The sequence below is a fragment of the Neovison vison genome, chromosome 8 (assembly GCF_020171115.1).
Source record: "Neovison vison isolate M4711 chromosome 8, ASM_NN_V1, whole genome shotgun sequence".
NCBI classification, from domain to species: domain Eukaryota; kingdom Metazoa; phylum Chordata; class Mammalia; order Carnivora; family Mustelidae; genus Neogale; species Neogale vison.
In genome coordinates this window covers 123,895,303-123,914,806 of record NC_058098.1, presented here as the reverse complement: position 1 = coordinate 123,914,806, position 19,504 = coordinate 123,895,303, and the positions used below count along the sequence as shown (strand labels likewise).

The following is a 19,504-nucleotide window of genomic DNA, read 5'->3' as shown; positions in this document are numbered from 1 at the left end:
CTTTGTGAAGGAGAATGCTTTGTGCCACTTGTTGGGGAGTTCCGAGTTGCTTCTCAAACTGCAAAAGCCCCAAATGACTTTTCAAATAAGTGTATTGGTTCTGATTGCCGAACAGTCACTCTTAAAAACGGACTCAAGTTTCAATTTATGTTGTAACAGTAGGTCAACATTTCAAAAAGAGAAGTTTTTCTAGGAGTTGCTTTTAGGTCTTCCTGCTATATTTTAGGTTTTTTGTATATACTTGTTTTAAAAACTTCATTCACGTGATTTCTGTATAAAATAGCCAAATGTGAATGAGTATCTTAAGGAAGTAATGTATCCTTCTTTTATTAGACCATTTAGATGATTTCCCAGATGTCCTAAGGGTATAATTTAGGGGTGCCTGCCTGGCTCAGTTGACAGAGCGTGTGACTCTTGATCTCAGGGCTTTAGTTTGAGCCTCTTGTTGGGCATAGAGATTAGTTAAAAAGAATAAAATCTAAAAAAAAAAAAGTATAGTCTTAAATTTGCTATCTCGATGACTGTAACAGACATTTTAGTAAATAGGTGTGGTTTACATTTCATTTTTCATAGTTTTTAGAACATATTTCTCTAGCAAAGATAGAGAAAGTCTATAGTTACCCAGAGTTAAAAAGCTCATGTTTTTACAGGAAGAGAAACAGTTACCAAAGATAATGGCATTCGTCCTTCCTCTCTGGAGCAGATGGCCAAACTAAAACCTGCATTCATCAAGCCCTATGGCACAGTGACAGCTGCAAATTCTTCTTTCCTGGTAACTGTGTGCTCTGTGTGTTTACTAGCAACTATCCTATTTGTGGACTCTCAATAGAAAAACCTAAAGTAGATCAATTTTATGTATCATGAATAGAGGCATAAAAATATAGTTATTCATTATAAAGATATTAAAATGGAGTCATTAAAAAAATTAGAATCCTAGTTTTAAGGCCCTTGGAGCCACTTGATCCAGCCACCATGCTGATGCAAAAAGCTCTCTTTCAGTCATTTAAAGACTCAGAAGACTGCTGAGCTACACCAGGCAGTGGGGTTAGCAAGTTAGTCACAGTGACTGTAGTGCAGCGAGAAGGTGCGGTGGGTCTGTGAGCATAGGCTGACAGAGAGGACACACAGACAGGAGTCCAAGAGGCCCCTCAGAGGAGCTGGCATTTGAGCAGTAAATCTTGAAGGGTACAAGGCAATTCAGGAATTCATTAAATGCATTCTAGGCAAAGGGAATGGCAAGGGGATATGAGAGCAAGGGTTTCTTTCGGGAAAAGCTTGGCTAGAACGTAGGATATGAATTTGAGGAGTGGTATGAGACGTGCCAAGCAGGCAGGAGAGTGACGAGATAACCTCTTCCAGCTCTGATTGTTAGGAAATAATGCTTCCAGGCACCTGGGTGGCACAGTCGGTTAAGTGTCTGACTCTTAGTTTCAGCTCAGGTCCTGATCTCGGGATCGTAGGATCGAGTCCTGGCATCAGGGTCTGTGCTCATTACAGAGTCTGCTTGAGATTTTCTCTCTTCCTCTCCCTCTACCCCTCCCCCCATGCTTACATGGTATCTGTGGTCTCTCTCTCTCTCTCTCTCTCATGAATCTTTAAAAAAAGGGGCGCCTGGGTAGCTCAGTGGGTTAAAGCCTCTGCCTTCAGCTCGGGTTATGATCCCAGGGTCCAAGGATCGGGCCCCGCATCAGGCTCTCTGCTCAGCGAGGAGCCTGCTTCCCCCTCTCTCTCTGCCTGTCTCTCTGCCTGCTTGTGATCTCTGTCTGTCAAATAAATAAAAATCTTAAAAAAAAATTAAAACTATTAAAAAAAATGATGCTTTCTACTGGCCCTCAAGCGATTTTCCTGTAAGCAGTTTCTATAAGCATCTTCCTATAAACATATGGAATACATGTTTACCCTCATTTTTTGTTGTCATGGTTGTTTTGCTGATCAGCATATATCCTTCCTTGTTTTTTGGCTCCTCAATTAAACCTTCCTATGGATTCTGTTTCTGCTCATAGGATGTGGTTTCTTTTATCCTACCACCTTGGGGTACGACTTTCTAAATATAGTCCGGCTGGTCAGTGTTTTTTTTATAGTGTATCTTCCCTACCTGGACACAAAGTCTGGAAACATGGGAACGTGTTGACATTTTTGATGTTGTTAAGTGACTGCTGAATGCCCACTCTCGGGCGAGGGGAAAGGTGCCTGGGGTAGTTCCAGTAGGATGGTGCACCAGCCCGTTAAGCCTGAGTGGTGAAGGACTGAAAGGTTAATCATTTCCAAAACCAAACTGAATGATAGGGCCATGTGGGCTGGGCTCTCTTCTTGCCAGATCCGAACTCCCTTGTTCACTTCGAGTGTGCGAACGGTGCAGGTTTATTCACTGAAAAGTCAGAAACACAAACCATCAGAGGCAGCACATTGCAGATACGTGAGTTACGGGAAATGTGTTAATGCCCCACATTCCTTGCAGCTTTGCCCAGGGCCTCATTATATCAATGTAATGTCCGTAAACCATTTATTGTGTATAGTTCTCTATTTCCAGGCTTCGTGGCCCCTACCTTGTGGTAGCTCCTTAGTTTCTTCAGAGTTACTAAGTTATAAAAATATTATACAATGTGGTAGAACTTGTTTTGATATTACAGACTCTCAAATAGTAAATTTTTTATTTTTATTTTTATTTTTTTTTTGAGCTCTTTCTTTTGCAGTCATGGTGAAGGGCTTTTTTTCGATGGTAGCTCTTTATCTTTGAACTTCTTGATTGTCAGTTGGGAAGAAGCATGTGAGATGTGTCCAAGGAGGGAAGACCATGGTTCTGATGTTCTCACCTGTTTCTTCCATATCACCTCGAAGTCTGTGTTTCCTTCTGGAGGCAGGAGGCAGCTCCAAAACAGTCCATAAAATGTAAAAATAAGCAAATAAATGAGAGATTGTTTTAATTCATAAGATTTCTTATATTCTGTGCCAAAATAAAAAATCTTTTGGCTTAAGTTTAGTATGACTACATATTTCTTTTTTTTTCTTTTAAAGATTTTATTTATTTGTTTGATCGAGATTACAAATAGTCAAGAGAAGCAGTCAGGGAGAGAGGAGGAAGCAGGCTCCCTGCTGAGCAGAGAGCCTAATGCGGGGCTCGATCCCAGGACCCTGAGACCATGACCTGAGCCGAAGGCAGAGGCTTTAACCCACTGAGCCACCCAGGCACCCCAATACATATTTCTAAAGTTACCTGTTCTCTTTGTCCATTTTGATAATGTGGTACTTTGAACAGGTTCGCTACCCGCGTCCTTGAAAAACGGATCAGTGTGGGTTTGAATTGTGAATTAATGATGGCTAAAATGGAAAGAAAGTTTGTTACATAAAATCTCCGCATGGGTGTGATTAGTTGGGAGATTTAGGAACACGACATACAAGATGGTTGTACAGAGACTTCCAGAAAAGCTGAAGCATTTAACATTATTGTTTTGCTCAATACTTCAGACTGATGGTGCATCTGCAATGCTGATTATGGCAGAGGAAAAAGCTCTGGCCTTGGGTTATAAGCCAAAGGCATATTTGAGGTAAGGTACATGTTCAAATAAATTGCCTCAATTTCTTTATTTTATTACTGGAGCTAACCCCTCTTGTTTTTCACCTAGGGATTTCGTATATGTGTCTCAGGATCCAAAAGATCAACTTTTACTTGGGTAGGTAGCAGTGTATATCCTTGGCCTATAATTGAAAGTATTTGATTATCCACGTTTGTTATATAGATTTTAAAGTACATTAATTTCCGATAGAGAACAAACAGGGTTGCTGGAGGGAGGCAGGTGGGGGGCTGGGCTAGACAGGTGATGGGGATCAGGGAGGGCACATGTGATGAGCACAAGGGGTTGTATGTAAGTCATGAAGTGCTGAATTCTACTCTAGAAACCAATATTGCACTATATGTTAATTAACAAGATTTAAATCAAAATAATTAAAAGAAAATAAAGTACATTGAGTTCTGAGTTCATAATTGTTTTGTGTGTTGGATTTTTTTTTTTTTTGGTGTGTGTTTGTGAGTAGGGGTGTGTGTGTGTGTTGGATTTAAAGGATTAAAAATAATCCTTTTGTGTTCTTTTTTTCATTAAGATGTCATAAGCATTTCTTCATATTGCTACACAGTCTATAGTAGCCTTTTGTAAAAGCCTCCTGATATTTACATTGTGTCCCCCACCCTGACAGTTCTCACCTCACTGGCCTCCATCATGTCCTCCAAACTAGGCTACTCTTCCCTGTGCTCTGCCCTTTGCACTGTGTGTTTTTCTGGTTCTTCACATTGTTTGTCCTTCTCTTTTTGTTGTTTGTTTATTAACTGTATCCCTGACTCTAGCATATACACTTAATATTTGTACAGTAGAATCAGTGAATAAATGAAGGACATTATAATACCATATGTAAAACTCAGATTGGGGAATAAGGAGTTCTTAGGTGGAAAATTAAATTCTTAATGTATTACTTATTTTTTCTTTTTAGACCAACATATGCTACTCCAAAAGTTCTGGAAAAGGCAGGATTGACTATGAATGATATTGATGCTTTTGAATTTCATGAGGCATTCTCAGTAAGTCACTTAAAAGATACATATCAAAGGACTGTAACCATAAAAAATGTAATCTGTAAAAAAAAAAAAACAAAACCGTAATCTGTGTTTGTGTGGGAAATGAGGGGTGGCTTATGATGCGAGTGAAACACGAGGAGAGCTTTATATTTGAAGTACTGACTACACAGTTGGAAGAGGTGTAAGAGGAGGGAATCCAATGGTACAGTTTGAAAACAACCTTCTGAGGCAGTCTCTTAGAGGCCCTTGAAAAGTAGCAAAATGTTTCCTTAGGAAAATTTTATGAAAAACTGCTTTAAAGATTTGCTCAACTTTAATGGCAAGGGTCATTAATAACAAGCTCTTTTCCCTTGTAGGGACAGATTTTGGCTAATTTTAAAGCCATGGATTCTGATTGGTTTGCACAAAACTACATGGGTAGAAAAACCAAGGTAAGCGTTTGAACAAAATTAGGCTTGAACTTCCAGGGCACTGTAGTATTTGGAGTTTAGTCGGCTGCTAATAAAAATATGAAGGGGAAGGCCTCTCCTGGTGAAGAATTTTATATTTCATTAAATGTATTTATTTCTTAGTTGAAAAATAGTTCTTGGAAATCTTTAGAAAAAATGGAAGTAAAATTCTAGGTTGTCTTTTGTTCTTCCAGTTCTGATGTTAGATGAAAAATAAATGGTCTTTGGCTTTCAGAATTGACCTAGAATTTTTTCTTTATAGTAAAATAGTATGTGATGTTATTTAAGTTGGGCATGTTCTCAGTCTCTGTTACCTTCCTCTTGGTAAGAGCCCGGCCTGATTCTTAAGTTAACTCCTCATTATATTTGTATCTGTTTTGTGGGAGCCAGGTTGGGTCACCTCCCCTGGAGAAGTTTAACAACTGGGGTGGATCGCTGTCCCTGGGACACCCATTTGGAGCCACTGGCTGCCGGTTGGTCATGGCAGCTGCCAACAGACTGCGGAAGGAGGGAGGCCAGTATGGCTTAGTGGCTGCCTGTGCAGCTGGCGGGCAGGTACGTCTCAGCAGCTCCACAGGTGCTTCTGGAAAGACATTTTCTTGGAAACAAAACAAGCTCATCTGAGAGTGTTTCATTTAACTTTGAAACATCCTTAGAGCAATATTTCTGATAACAGACAACCAGGAAAAAAGCAGCCTTTTTTGAGGGGAAGAGGGTACAACTTTAATTCTGATAGTATTTTGGAAGGAAGTTGGTTTTTAAACCAACTAATAGCTGTTTCTATTCCTAAAATAATGTTTATATTATTGATTTAAGACTTTATTTATTAATTTGAGGCGGGGTGCAGGGAGGAGCAGAGAGAGGGGAGAGAATCCTAAGCAGACTCTGCGCTGAGCACAGAGCCTGACGTGGGACTTGATCTCATGACTCTGAGATCAGGACCTGAGCCAAAATCAAGAGTTGGATGCTTAACTGACTGAGGCAACCAGGAGCCCTTATATTTTTTACTTTTAAAAGGAATACATTGTCATTATAGAAAGTACAAAAAGTATATAGAAAAGAATTAGAATCACCTATAATCCCCTCAGCAGACACTATCATTAACATTTTGATATATTTTCTTCTTTTATAATAAAATTTACTCATTTATCTAGTTACCATGAGACCTTATCTATAAAATCTCTCCAAGAAGTAAATTATCTTTCTTGAAAACGGAACTATATCTTAATTGGAGAATTTATTTACTTCTGGATAACTTATTGCTGTTTATTTGGGGGAAATTTGTATTCTCTGGATTTCTTTCATTGACCTCACTTGCACTGCAGACACAGCTTACTACCTGCTGCAGCATTTCACTCTGGGAATAAAATCCAGAAGGAAGGCAGGCTAATTATAATCTCTCCCCCCACCCAACCCTGATGGAAACAGATTTTGGTTTTCATCCCGATTACAAAAACTTTCTGTTGCTAATCAAGATGAGTCGATAAGATATATAAACGTTTAAATATCTTACACTTAAAAACCTTTATTTATGGCTTGCTTCAGAAACTTTGAAGAAATAAGAGGTCAGTTATTTGTAGGTTGGAGCATTTCAGACTTCATGATGAAAAGCATTTTTTGTCTGTTTAGCTTTAGCCACAGGAAACCGTAGTCAGGACTGGAGCCCTCCCTCCTATCTTTCTGTGCCAGGCTTAATGGGGGTAGATAACCAGTGCATGGTACTGTGCAGAGTGGGTGGTCCGCATAGGTTAGTGTCCTGTGGTTTTGAGTGTGTGTTCCCTGATAGTTCTTCAAGCACACAGAGTGTAGCACAATCCTGGGTGCTTTTATGGAGGAACGAAGAATACCCAGTACCTTTCTTCTAGAAATTTATAGTATGGTGACAGAGAGAGGAGATGATGTACCTTAGAAAGTAGATTAAACTTGGCAATTGTTTCATCAAGAGCCGAATGCCTGCTACCAACACAACGAGGAGGTTAGCGGAGGAATTGGGCATTTTGGATCCAGAGTAGGGTTTCTCAGCTTTGGCTCTGTTAACATTTTGGGCCAGATAATTCTTGGGGAGGGGTGGGTTGTATTCTGTGTTGTAGGATGGGTTTTTTGTTTGTTTTGTTTTGTGTTAAGATTTACTGATTTATTTTTAGAGTACAAGAGCGAGCAGGGGATGGGATAGAGGGAGAGAGAGAGAGGCAGACTCCCAGCAAGTGCAGAGCCTGATGCAGGGCTCCATCTCACCACCCTGAGATCATGACCTGAGCTGAAGTCAAGAGTCGGACGCTCAACTGACTGAGTTAGCTGGGCGCCCCGGGATGTAGGATGTTTAGCATGATCTCCACACGTTAGATGCTAAGAGCAACACTCCCCCTTCTGCACATTGGGTCACAGTGTTTGAAAGGCAGAGCAGGCATCAAACTCTATAGCCTGTACTTTTCCCATTGTTCTCTTTTGCCTCGGGACTGGCTGGGTTTTTCACCTTCCATTGCTCTAATTGAACTCTTTGTTTCCCTTTTCAGGGCCATGCTATGATTGTGGAAGCTTATCCAAAATAATAGATAATGAAGAGGTGACCTGGAGTTTCCGTGCACACTCGCACTAGGCAATGCCATTCCAATGCATTACTAAATGACATCCATAGTTCCTAGCTCCTCTTAGGAAAACACAGTCTGTGGCCTTCTGTTAAATACTTCGCAATGAAGCCTTGCTAGCACTCTGAGCTTTCCAGTAATCATGGCTTACTGCTCTTTCAGGGATTTCTTAGTCACCAGAGTCACACAGTGATAACGTTTAAGCAATTGTTTTTCATCTCTATTTTCATTAAATACTAAGAGTGGTTGCAGTTTGGGAAAGAGGTTGGCTGAGATTTGGAATCATCTTTGTAACATTTGCAAATTATACTCTTTCCTGTTTGTGACCTAAAGATGAGTGTTTTCTATAAATTACAAACCAATGTGCCTAAAAAAATTATGGAAAGATAATTCAGAGTTAAATGTTACTGACAACTTACAGTAAATGTTTAGATGTGTAAGTACCCTGTTAATGTTAATAAACTGAGAAAATATTGAATAGTTTGCCTTATTTTTTTTCTGGAGGTAAAGGGTGGTTCTCTGGGCTTGGGGGCAGATTTGCTTTTACTCATTTGTTAACTTCTCACAGTCTTAGTCAACTACGAGACAGCAAGGAATGTAAAGAGGGTGCTACTTTATTATTTTTTTTCAAAGATTTTATTTATTTGACACAGAGAGAGAGATCACAGGCAGGCAGAGAGGAAGGCAGAGAGAGGGAAGCAGACTCCCCGCTGAGCAGAGAGCCCAATGCAGGGCTCAATTCTGGGACCCTGAGACTATGACCTGAGCCAAAGGCAGACACCCAACTACTGAGCCACCCAGGCACCCCAGGGTCCCACCTTTTTCCCCATTGCTCCATGGAAGTAAATCTATTTCAATGGGGATGTCTCTGTTTGCCAGGATTTAAGTAAAGTGTAAAGAAATTTTAAAATTAAAAAATAAAAACTCTGTTTTTATTATGCACTAAATATATACTAGTGCTTTGAAGAAGCTCAGGTCTCTCAGTTATGGCCATTCTTGTGGATGTTGCTTACATCTATGAAGGTCACTGGCAGTCAGAATCCTCCTCTAGTTCAGGACAGATTGGGCAAAGGAGGGAAGCACTAACCACTTAACAGGGTATTTAAGACTCCCAGCATCATTTCCCTATGATTTCATTGGTAAATTCAACATAATGGGAGTTTTTAATCCTGAAAACCAATATATTTACATACATATAACAAAATTCAAATCTAGATAATTATGAAAGGTAAAAAAACCTTAAAATTTTAGGGAAAAAATAGGATTTTTAGAATAAATAAGAAATATACCACTATGGACTTAGGTTGTTCTAATCATGAAGGAATTGATCTATAAATTTATGTTGAAGTAAGAACTTTTGATAGAGTTGAAAGACAAGCCACAAAAAAGTAAAAAATATAGATACATCTTACAAAAGAGATATGTATCTCCTAAAGATATATCTGTGTCTTACTATATGATAGAGATGTGTCTTTCAAAGGATCCAGGATATATAAAGGATTCTACAAATCACTAAGAAGAAAGATAACTCAGTTAAAAAAAAAGGGGCAAAAGTTATTAACAAGAATGTTTTAGAAAATAATGTAGAAATGGGGAATAAAAGATGCTGATTAGTAAAGAAAAATTAGGGTCATAATGAGATATTATTTTACACCCACAGGAGAAATGAACACGACTCAGAATACCATGTGTTTTAAGGATGTGGATGAATAGGAACTATTATACACCGTTGGTGAGAATACAGATTGATAGAACCACTTTGGAAAACAGTCTGGTGTTATCTGGTACATTTGAAAATGACCCACAGTCTGTGACTCCGCACACAAGTACCAGGACATGTTTAAGAGTGTTCGTAGCACTATTGCCTTTTTTTTTTTTTTTTTTTAAGATTTATCTATTTTAGAGAGAGAATATGGGGGGATGGGGGAGAGAGAGGGGTAGAAACTCAAGCGGACTCTGTGCTGTGTGAGAGTCAGACATACAGCCTGATCTTGTGATCCTGAGATCACGACCTGAGTCAATCCCACTCACGATTGCACCCAAAACTATAAGATACTTAAGAATCAACCTCACCGGGACGCCTGGGTGGCTCAGTTGGTTGGACGACTGCCTTCGGCTCAGGGCGTGATCCTGGAGTCCCGGGATCGAGTCCCACATCAGGCTCCCAGCTCCATGGGGAGTCTGCTTCGCTCTCTGACCTTCTCCTCGCTCATGCTCTCTCTCACTGTCTCTCTCTCTCAAATAAATAAATAAAATCTTTAAAAAAAAAAAAAAAAAGAATCAACCTCACCAAAAAGGCAAAGGATCTATACTCAGAAACCTACAGAACACTCATGAAAGAAATTGAGGGAGACACAAAGAAATAGAAAAATGTTCCATGCTCATGGATTGGAAGAAAAAATATTGTTAACATGACTGTGCTACCTAGAGCAATCTACACATTCAGTGCGACCCCTAAGAAAAGAACATCAAATGTTTCACAGAGCTGGAACAAATAGTCTTAAAATTTGTAAGGAACCAGAAAAGACTCCAAATAGCCAAAGGAAGGTTGAAAAAGAAAACCAAAGCTGGTGACATCACAATCCCAGACTTTAAGCTCTATTACAAAGCTGTAATCATCAAGACGGTATGGTACTGGCACAAAAACAGACACATAGATCAATGGAACAGAATAGAGAACCCAGAAATGGAACCTCAACACTATGGTCAACTAGTATGTCAACTAATTGACAAAGCAGGAAAGAATGTCCAATGGAAAAATGCCTCTTCAACAAATGGTGTTGGGAAAATTGGACAGCCACATACAAAAAAATGAAACTGGACCATTTCCTTACACCACCCACAAAAATAGACTCAAGTGGATGATAGACCTAAGTGCGAGATAGGAATCTAGCAAAATCCTAGAGGAGAACACAGGTCCACAACCTCTGTGACCTTGGCCACAGCAATTTGCTAGACATGTCTCCAAGGGCAAGGGAAACAAAGGCAAAAATGAACTATTGGGACTTCATCAAGATCAAAAGCTTTTGCACAGCAAAGGAAACAGTCAACAAAACCAAAAGATAACCAACAGAATGGGAGAAGATATTTGCAAATGATGTGTCAGGTAATCTATATGTGTCCAAAATCTATAAAGAACACCCAAAGAACAAATAATCCAGTCAGGAAATGGGCAGAGGACATGAATAGACATTTCTCCAAGGAAGACATCCGAATGGCCTATGGACACATGAAAAAAATCCCCAACATCACTCAGCACCAGGGAAATACAAATCAAAACCACATGAATGAGAACCACCTCAAACCAGTCAGACTGGCTAAAATTAACAAGTCAGGAAACAACAGATGTTGGCAAGGATGCAGAGGATGGGGAACCCTCTCACACCAATGCAAGCTGGTGCAGCCACTCTGGAAAACAGTGTGGAGGTTCTGCAAAAAGTTGAAAATAGAGCTACCCTACGACCAGCAATTGTACTAGGGCTTTACCCCAAAGACCCAAATGTAGTGATCCAAAGGGGGACCTGTACCCCAATGTTTATAGCAGCAATGTCCACAATAGCCAGACTGTGGAAAGAGCCCAGATGTCCATTGACAGATGAATGGATAAAGAAGTGGCATAGCTACACAATGGAATACTACACAGCCATCAAAAAATGAAATCTTGCCATTTTCAGCAATGTAGATGGTACTAGAGGGTATTATGCCAAGGGAAATAAGTCAACCAGAGAAAGACAATTATTATATGATCTCACTGATATGTGGAATTTAAGAAACAAGGCAGAGGATCATAGGGGAAGACAGAAAAAAATAAAGATGAAGCCAGAGAGTGAGACAAACCATAAGTGACTCTTAATCTTATGAAACAAACTGAGGGTTTCTGGAAGGGAGTGGGGGTGGGGGGATGGGGTAACTGGGGGATGGAATTTGGGGAGGGTCTGTGTTGTAATGAGCACTGGGTATTAGGTAAGACTGATGAACCACAGATGTGTACCCCTGAAGCAATATATTATGTTAAATAAACAAAATTTTAAAAAGAAAAAAAAATTCTGTAGGTTATGAGGACCAGATAAGAGCTTAAGAATAAAGAAAAATTTATTTTTTTTTAGAGATTTTATGTATTTATTTGACAGAGAGTGACACAGAGAGAGAGGGAGCACAAGCAGGGGGAGTGGGAGAGGGAGAGCAGGCTCTCTGCTCTGGAGGCAGGCCTCAATTCCAGGACCCTGGGATCATGACCTGAGCTTAAGGCAGACGCCTAATGATTGAGCCACCCAGGTGCCCCTATTTTAAAAGATTTTTAAGTAATTTCCACATCTAATGTGGGGCTCAAACTCAGAACCCTAAAATCAAGAGTCACATGCTCCACCGGCTGAGCCACCCAGACACACCCCTGCCCCCAAGAATACTTCTCAAAAAAGGGGGGGGTTGTGAGGGAGAGGAATTTCCAATTTAATTTCAAATTACCATACCTAGCTTGCCATATCAAACGTTTCAACTCTTAGCTAAATGAGTTACATAATATCCTTAAAGGTCAACAAGAGAAGAGAAAGATCTCATCTTTGTTATTGATGTAGAGTCAAAACTGAATCTTTCAAAGGAGTATTTTAACATCCTAATATCTCTTAAAATTCTTTCATAGAGGGCACCTGGGGGGCTCAGTGGGTTAAAGCCTCTGTCCTTGGCTCAGGTCATGATCTCAGGCTCCTGGGATCGAGCCCCGCATCGGGCTCTCTGCTCAGCGGGGAGCCTGCTTCCTTCTCTCTCTCTGCCTGCCTCTCTGCCTACTTGTGATCTCTGTCAAATAAATAAAGTCTTAAAAAAAAAAAAGTCTTTCATAGAAAGGTGTTCTTTTTCATTCCTGAAAGGATACTTCATTTCTCTAGCAACTTAGAATTATTAGTGGAGTATTTTAATTATGATATACCAGCAAAAAATAAATTACATCTTGTTTATGGTGTCTCTGAAACATTCCTATAGCCTTGCAAATGAAATTTTCTTTGACAAAATTTTACATGAATGGGAAGGTAGATGGGCAGTCTTTTTTTTTTTTTTTTAAGATTTTATTTATTTATTTTCAGAAAGCGAGAGAGAGAGAGAGAGAGAGAGAGAGAGAGAGAGATATCACAAGGAGGCAGAGAGGGGGAAGCAGGCTCCCTGATGAGCAAAGAGCCTGATGCGGGGCTCCATCCTAGGACCCCGAGATCATGACCTGAGCTGAAGGCAGAGGCTTAACCCACTGAGCCACCCAGGCACCCCAATGGGCAGTCTTTTAAAGTTTAAAGTCTCCTGGTAGAGAAGCTATTTATTTATTAAATATTTTATTTGTTTGACAGAGAGCGTACCAGTAGGAGGAGTGGCAGGTAGAAGGAGAGGGAGAAGCAGGCTTCTTGGTGAGCAGGGAGCTTAAAGTGGGGCTTGATTCCAGGACCTGGGGTCATGACTTGAGCTGAAGGCAGATACTTAACTGACTGAGCCACCCAGGTATTTCATAAGCTATTTATTAACTGTCACCAAACATGGAGAGTGTAAAATTCAGTATGACAGTCTCTGTTCATAAAACCATGGCAAAATGTGTATTTCAAAATTTGGATATAAAATAATATAATTTGGATAATTGTGTGAATTCCCATTTTTGGGGAATATTCATGTTTATCCATATATCATCCGGAATGCTAACAGTACTGCAGGAAGCTTATGATAGGATCAGCAGTCACTCAAAAAACTTTTAGTTTGTTCACCAATTAGTAAAGTTTTTTTTTTTTAAAGATTTATTTATTTATTTATTTATTTATTTATCTGACAGAGAGAGATCACAAGTAGGCAGATAGGCAGGCAGAGAGAGAGAGAGAGAGAGAGAGAGAGAGAGGAAGAAGCAGGCTCCCTAGTGAGCAGAGATGCGGGACTTGATCCCAGGACCCTGGGATCATGTCCTGAGCTGAAGGCAGAGGCTTTACCCACCGAACCACCCAGGTGCCCCTCTGTTTTTAATTACATTTTGGAATAAAGTCTATGACCATTAGTTGCAATTTTTTGTTGCTATCTCAGGAATGTCATTGACAGCACACTGTTCATATAATAGAAGAGATAAAGCAAAGAGTAGCTTGAGATTGATTTTTCTGTTAACTCATTCACTTTAGGAGGCCAGTCCCAGTGGACAGAGCCTTGTAAGAAGCTCGTAGGCTTACAGACTCTTCAGCTCCCCTTCAGACTCAGGTTACAATTGGTCACTAAGGCTGACAAAGATAAATTTTTCAGAACCTGCCCTTTCCTAAGGTTCAACAGTGGTTCTCAAGCTAAAGGATTTCACTCGAGCCTTTGTTTTCTTGTTCAAGTTGAAATATTCGTTCCTGTTCGTTGCAACGCTGTCGCCCATCAATTTCAATGACTTTCCTCATTACTGCTGCCATTTCAGGTCTGTCCAACATGTGCTTGTAATTAATTCTGATTTGTTTCCAAGTGCCTCCTCTCTAGTCCCTGTTGAGATGCATTAGGGACGGATTCTTCGGAGCTGTTGTAATGTACCATGTCCGTCTTGGAGTGCTCCTCTTTTATCTTCATTAGCATACGAGATCTTCTTAGCTATCCATTAACTGTCTGAACATTTGCTCTTGATACTTGCTCATTCCAAGCTCCAAGGCAGACTGATGTATATGATTCTTTGTTCTCTTGTTGCACTTATCTGGTTTGTCTGTTTTCTTGCTGGATTCCCATAACTAATGTGGACTGTGGCCAATGTCCTGCCACTTCATTAAGCTCTTGAATTTTTTCCTGATACTGCTTGGTCACTTCTACTCATTGAGAACTGCGGTGTGGTAGATCAGAGATTTTGCTGCATCGCCGTGATCTCTCCAACTTTCAACAAGACCATTAGCATGAGCAAGGTGACTTCTCAGTTGTGCAACTCATTTCTGAAGGAATACTCTGGTCTCGATTCCTGGCAGCTGTCAGCTGTGGCGTTAGGGCTCAAAGCCTCTGCTCACCGGGACCTACGCACCCAAGAGAAGAGATTCCTCTTGTCCATCGAGCTTCTTCAGGGAACAGACTCAGAACCCAGCAGAGGCAGTCAGTGGAGGGGCGCTGGAGGGGTCAGCGGGGCTCAGCCCCATCATTGGCCCACAGGAAACCTCTTGGAGATAACAGTTTATTTTATTTATTTTAAAGATTTTATTTATTTATTTGACAGAGAGAGATTACAAGCAGGCAGAGAGGCAGGCAGAGAGAGAGAGGAGGAAGCAGGCTCCCTGCTGAGCAGAGAGCCAGATGCGGGACTCGATCCCAGGACCCTGAGATCATGACCTGAGCCAAAGGCAGCGGCTCAACCCACTGAGCCACCCAGGCGTCCCAACAGTTTATTTTAAAGCCCAGAAATAAATCTTCTCTATGTGGTCCAGTGATTTTTGGCAGGAGTGCTAAGACTATTTAATGGGGAAAGGACAGTCTTGTCAGCAAATGGTGTTGGGAAAATGAGACGTCCACATGTAAAAGAATGAAGCTGGACCCTTATCTTATACCATATATAAAGATTAACTTACTGTGGATCAAAGACCTAAACACAAGAGCTAAAATGGTGAACCTCTTAGAAGAAAATGGGAAAAGATATATGACATTGGATTTGGCAATGTTTTCTTGGCTATGATACCAAAAGCACTGGCAACAACAACAAAACAGGTTGGACTTCATCAAAATAAAAGATTTCTGTGCATCAAAGGACACAGTGAAAGGGCAACCAAGGGGAGAAAATATTTGCAAGTCATGTATCTGATAATATCCAGAACATAGAATGAACTCTTACAACTCAACAACCAAGAAACAGCCCAGTTTAAAATGGGCAAAAAGGGGCACGTGGGTGGCTCAGTGGGTTAAAGCCTCTGCCTTCAGCTCAGGTCATGATCCCAGGTCCTGGGATCAAGCCCCACATCGGGCTCTCGGCTCAGCCTGCTTCCTCTTCTCTCTCTGCCTGCCTTTCTGCCTACTTGTGATCTCTGTCAGTCGAATAAATAAATAAAATCTTTTTTAAAAAATGGGCAAAGAATTTAAATAGACATTTTTCTAAAAAAGTTATACAGATGACCAATAAGCATGTGAAAAGTTGTTCAACATCACTCATCATTAGGAAAATGCAAACCAAAACTACATTGCGATACCACCTACATCCATTATGATATCTACTATCAAAGAAACAGAAAATAACATGTGGTGGGGAGAATGTGGAGACACTGGGGCCCCTGTACACGGCTGGTAGGAATATAAAATAGTGCAGCCTCTGTGGAAAATGGTATGACCGTTCCTCAAAAAATTAAAAATAGAATTATTACATGATCTAGCAACTCTGTCTAGGTATATAGCCAATAGAATTGGAAGCAGGGTCTCAGAGGAATTTGCATGCATTCGCAGAACCATTATTCCCAATAGCCAATAGGGGAAAGCAACCGAAATGTCCACTGGCCGCTGAATGTGTGTACACACACGGTAGGATGCCATGCAGCCTCAAAAATCCTGTCACGCCCTGCAGCATGGATGAGCCTTGAGGACATTGTGCTGTGTGAAAGAAACCAGTCACAAAGGGACAAATGCTGTATGGTTCGAATTGTATAAGGTGTACAAAATCATCACGTTCATAGTGACAGAAAGTAGAATGAGGGTTACCAGGGGCTGGAGTAAGGGGAGCGGAGAGTCAATGGGTACAGAGTTTCAGCTGAAAGATGAGTTCTGGAGATTGTTTGCCCAACAATGTGTATGTACTTCTCACTACTGAACTGTACACCGAAAATGGTTAAAATGATAAATTTCCCCTCTCCCTCTGCCTGTTGCTCCCCCTGTTTGTGCTCTCTCTCTCTCTGTCAAATAAATGAATAAATAAAATCTTAAAAAAAAAAAAAAAAGCTTAAAAACGGGGCACCTGAGCGGCTCAGTTGGTTAAGCATCTGCCTTCGACTCAGGTCATGATCCCAGGGTCCTGGGATCGAGCCCCATGTCAGGCTCCTTGCTCAGTGGGGAGTCTGTTTTTCCCTCTCCCTCTGCCTGCTGCTCCCCCTGCTTGTGCTCTCTCTCTCTCTCTCTCTGTCAAAAAAATGAATAAATAAAATCTTTTTTAAAAAGCTTAAAAATGATAAATTTCATGCATTTCACCACACAAAACATTTTTAAATGCTATCTCAAAAACATTCAGAGCAGGACAGGAGGCAGTGGGACTCGGTTTGTGTTGCTAAAGTTCTAGTTCCGCAGTTGAGTCATAGGTTCACCCAGTTTTATGTAAGTTGTATGCTATTTCTAAACATTCTCTGTCAGAGAAAGCTTTGCTGTTTTCAGAGTTCGGCTGTTGCAGAAGACCCCCTTTGGCTGTCCTGGGTTTAGGTGCCTCCATCTAAAGCCGATGTTGCTCTTTGTCCTCAGGTCTCTCAAACTGGTTATGCTATTCTTAAAGATCCCAGCTTAAGTATCTCTCTTTTCATAGAAAACTTTAATTAGACCCTCTGTTCCACCAAATAACCATTTTGGGGTGGAGCCTTTATTTGCCTTCATCTTTCATTCAGACTTCAGAAGTGCGCTCCGCACTCCACGCCTCCCCGCCGCCCCAGCTGTTTGCTTCTTGGGGGCTCTAACTCTGAGTAAAAGTCCACACTCTTCCTGTGCTCTGCAGAGTTCATTTGCTCAGCAAATACTTACTGAGCCCCTGTTATGTGTCGGGCATATTTTAGATACTGAAACTACAGCAACCAGCAAAATAAAAATTCTTACCCTCTTTATATCCATCTTTCCGGAGAGAAGAATCCTCATTCTCAGCCTGTCTTCTTTCCCATCCCTTCTCGTTTATGTTTATTTTCTCTAGGCCTCTTCAATTCCGGTATCTTTTGAGGACTGAAAAACAGCAGCCGGTCTCTAGTCTTCCTCTGGGATTTAATGGGTAACTTGGAGGTCCTCTGCAGTTTTTCTGGGACTCTGATCTTTTTCAGTAAAGAGGGGATCAGTGACTGAGAGGAAATAGAAGAATGTGGGGGATGGAACAACAAACATACCGAGTAAAAATACTATTCTGAAAAGGAATGCATTACTGTGAAAGAGACAAAACATTTAGACATGTTGGCAATGTTTCTGGCTGCCCTCAACTGAACTGGGAGCCCCTTTCCCCCTCCACACTTAAGAGACTGTCAGTGATCAGACAGAACTGATTCCCAAAACAGAACTCCAAAAGGTGATGCAAAGCTTTCTCAAGAACCCCTAATGTTGCCCACCCTTCCATACAATCTAAATTCCAGAGCATGCTTTGTGTTACTTTGCTCGTGGAGTTTCTATTTTTAAATATGCAAAATGTTCAGAAAAACTTTTTCAAGATCACTTTTTTCTAACATAAAAATACATGCTCATTGTAAAGAATTAATTCAAATAGAGTAAAATAAAATGAAAAATCCAGTAGAGATCCCCACTGTTAATATTTTGGTATGTTTCCTCCTCAATGCACACATATTCGTATGGACACTAATGGACCCAATTTTGGTATGGACCAGAATTGGCTAGTATAATGCTGTTCTTCGGGAACCCTTTTGTCTTACCTGGCTATATAGCCTAAACATTATTCTGTATCAGTAGGTGTAGCTATACATCATCTTTTTAGATTTTACTTATTTACTTGAGAGAGCAAGTGTGAGAGAGCACAAGCGGGGTGGGGGGAGGAGGGAGGGAGAAGCAGATTCCCTGCTGAGCAGGGAGAGCAACGTGGGGCTCAATCCCAGGACCCCAGGACCATGATCTGAGCCAAAGGCAGCCGCTTAACTGACTGAGCCACCCAGGCGCCCCTATACATCATCATTTGTGATGACCCTATAGCATTCCTTTGGTAGATATGTCCTAAGTTGTTTTACCAAGTGCCTCTTTTTTGAGGCTATAAACACCTAGAATGCACATGTTTTGTACATTTGTTGGCTCACATGCCTACTTCTTTCTTTCTTTTTTTTTCTTTGATTTTATTTTATTTGGGAGAGAAAGGGCTCACACGGGTTGGCGGGGGGGCAGTGGCAGAGAGAGAGGGAGAGAATCTCCAGCAGAGTCCACACTGAGTGCAGACCCCAGTGCAGGGTTCCATCTCATGCCCCTGCAATCATGACCTGAGCCGAAACCAAGAGTTGGATGCTCAACAGATTGAGCCAGCCAGGGAATCCTCTACTTAACTCCTTTAAGTCATCTTTTTAGAAATGGAATTCCTGCTAAGCCTCACTTTCTTATATTTACCTGCAGAACCTTCTTTTCAGTCCCTTTTTATGTGAGAGTCAAGTGAACAAAGGTTTCCTGTCATTTCATTGATCAGTTCTAAAGTGTGTTTTCAGCAGCAGAGCGTGAACTACGTGCCATCATTTGAGAAAGAGAGTAAGACATTGATTTCTACAGAAGCACTGTTGCTTTTAAAATGAATGTGTATTAGTTGAAATATTCAAAAATAATCTTATAATTTAAAAAATTAAGACTGTAAATATTAATGAAGTACAAGGGCTATTGAGACAGGACTCTGTTGCCAGGGAAACCAGCAGGCAGAGCTCTAGCTGTTCCAGGGGCTGCCTGCCTCCCGCCTCCCTTGGGGGCTGGGGCAGGTCTGAGGCTTAGAAATGTTGCAATCGCCCTGCTGAGTTGGTATCTTCTCTTTGAAAAACAAAAAACAAAAAAACAAAAAAAAAACAAAAAAAATTGAATTCATGTAGAAAAATATTTGCGCTGGTTTATATGCATTGAAAATATTCACACAGATCCATGTTTGTAAGAAAACTGTTTTCAACTGCATACCATTTGCATTTCAACAGAAAATGTTCCCATTGCATTTTATAAAAACAGCCATGAATTTTTTAAAGAACAAAAACTCATTCATGAGAATTTTTTTTCATTTCTCCTGTTGAAAATATTTTCAGAACCCTGTC

General features: G+C 40.7%; 1 protein-coding gene, 1 long non-coding RNA gene and 1 pseudogene across 2 annotated transcripts in view; 1 reads left to right on the top strand and 2 right to left on the bottom strand.

Moving 5' to 3' along the window:
• Positions 1-8,079, top strand: part of HADHB (hydroxyacyl-CoA dehydrogenase trifunctional multienzyme complex subunit beta) — a 33,525-nt gene extending 25,446 nt beyond the window's left edge. The window contains exons 10-16 of the mRNA XM_044261939.1: positions 651-772; positions 3,466-3,545; positions 3,624-3,671; positions 4,483-4,570; positions 4,924-4,998; positions 5,407-5,571; positions 7,530-8,079. Of these exons, the coding sequence (XP_044117874.1) occupies positions 651-772; positions 3,466-3,545; positions 3,624-3,671; positions 4,483-4,570; positions 4,924-4,998; positions 5,407-5,571; positions 7,530-7,565 (614 nt within the window). The 3' untranslated portion in view covers positions 7,566-8,079. The remainder of the gene's footprint in view (positions 1-650; positions 773-3,465; positions 3,546-3,623; positions 3,672-4,482; positions 4,571-4,923; positions 4,999-5,406; positions 5,572-7,529) is intronic.
• On the bottom strand, positions 2,857-17,602 carry LOC122915248. Its single transcript, XR_006386031.1, has 3 exons — positions 17,340-17,602; positions 3,215-3,318; positions 2,857-2,868 (listed from the first exon to the last, which is right to left on the bottom strand). It is a non-coding gene; the product is annotated as an uncharacterized LOC122915248 (long non-coding RNA).
• On the bottom strand, positions 13,794-14,507 carry LOC122915247 (annotated as a pseudogene).
• Positions 17,603-19,504: the final 1,902 nt, after the last annotated feature.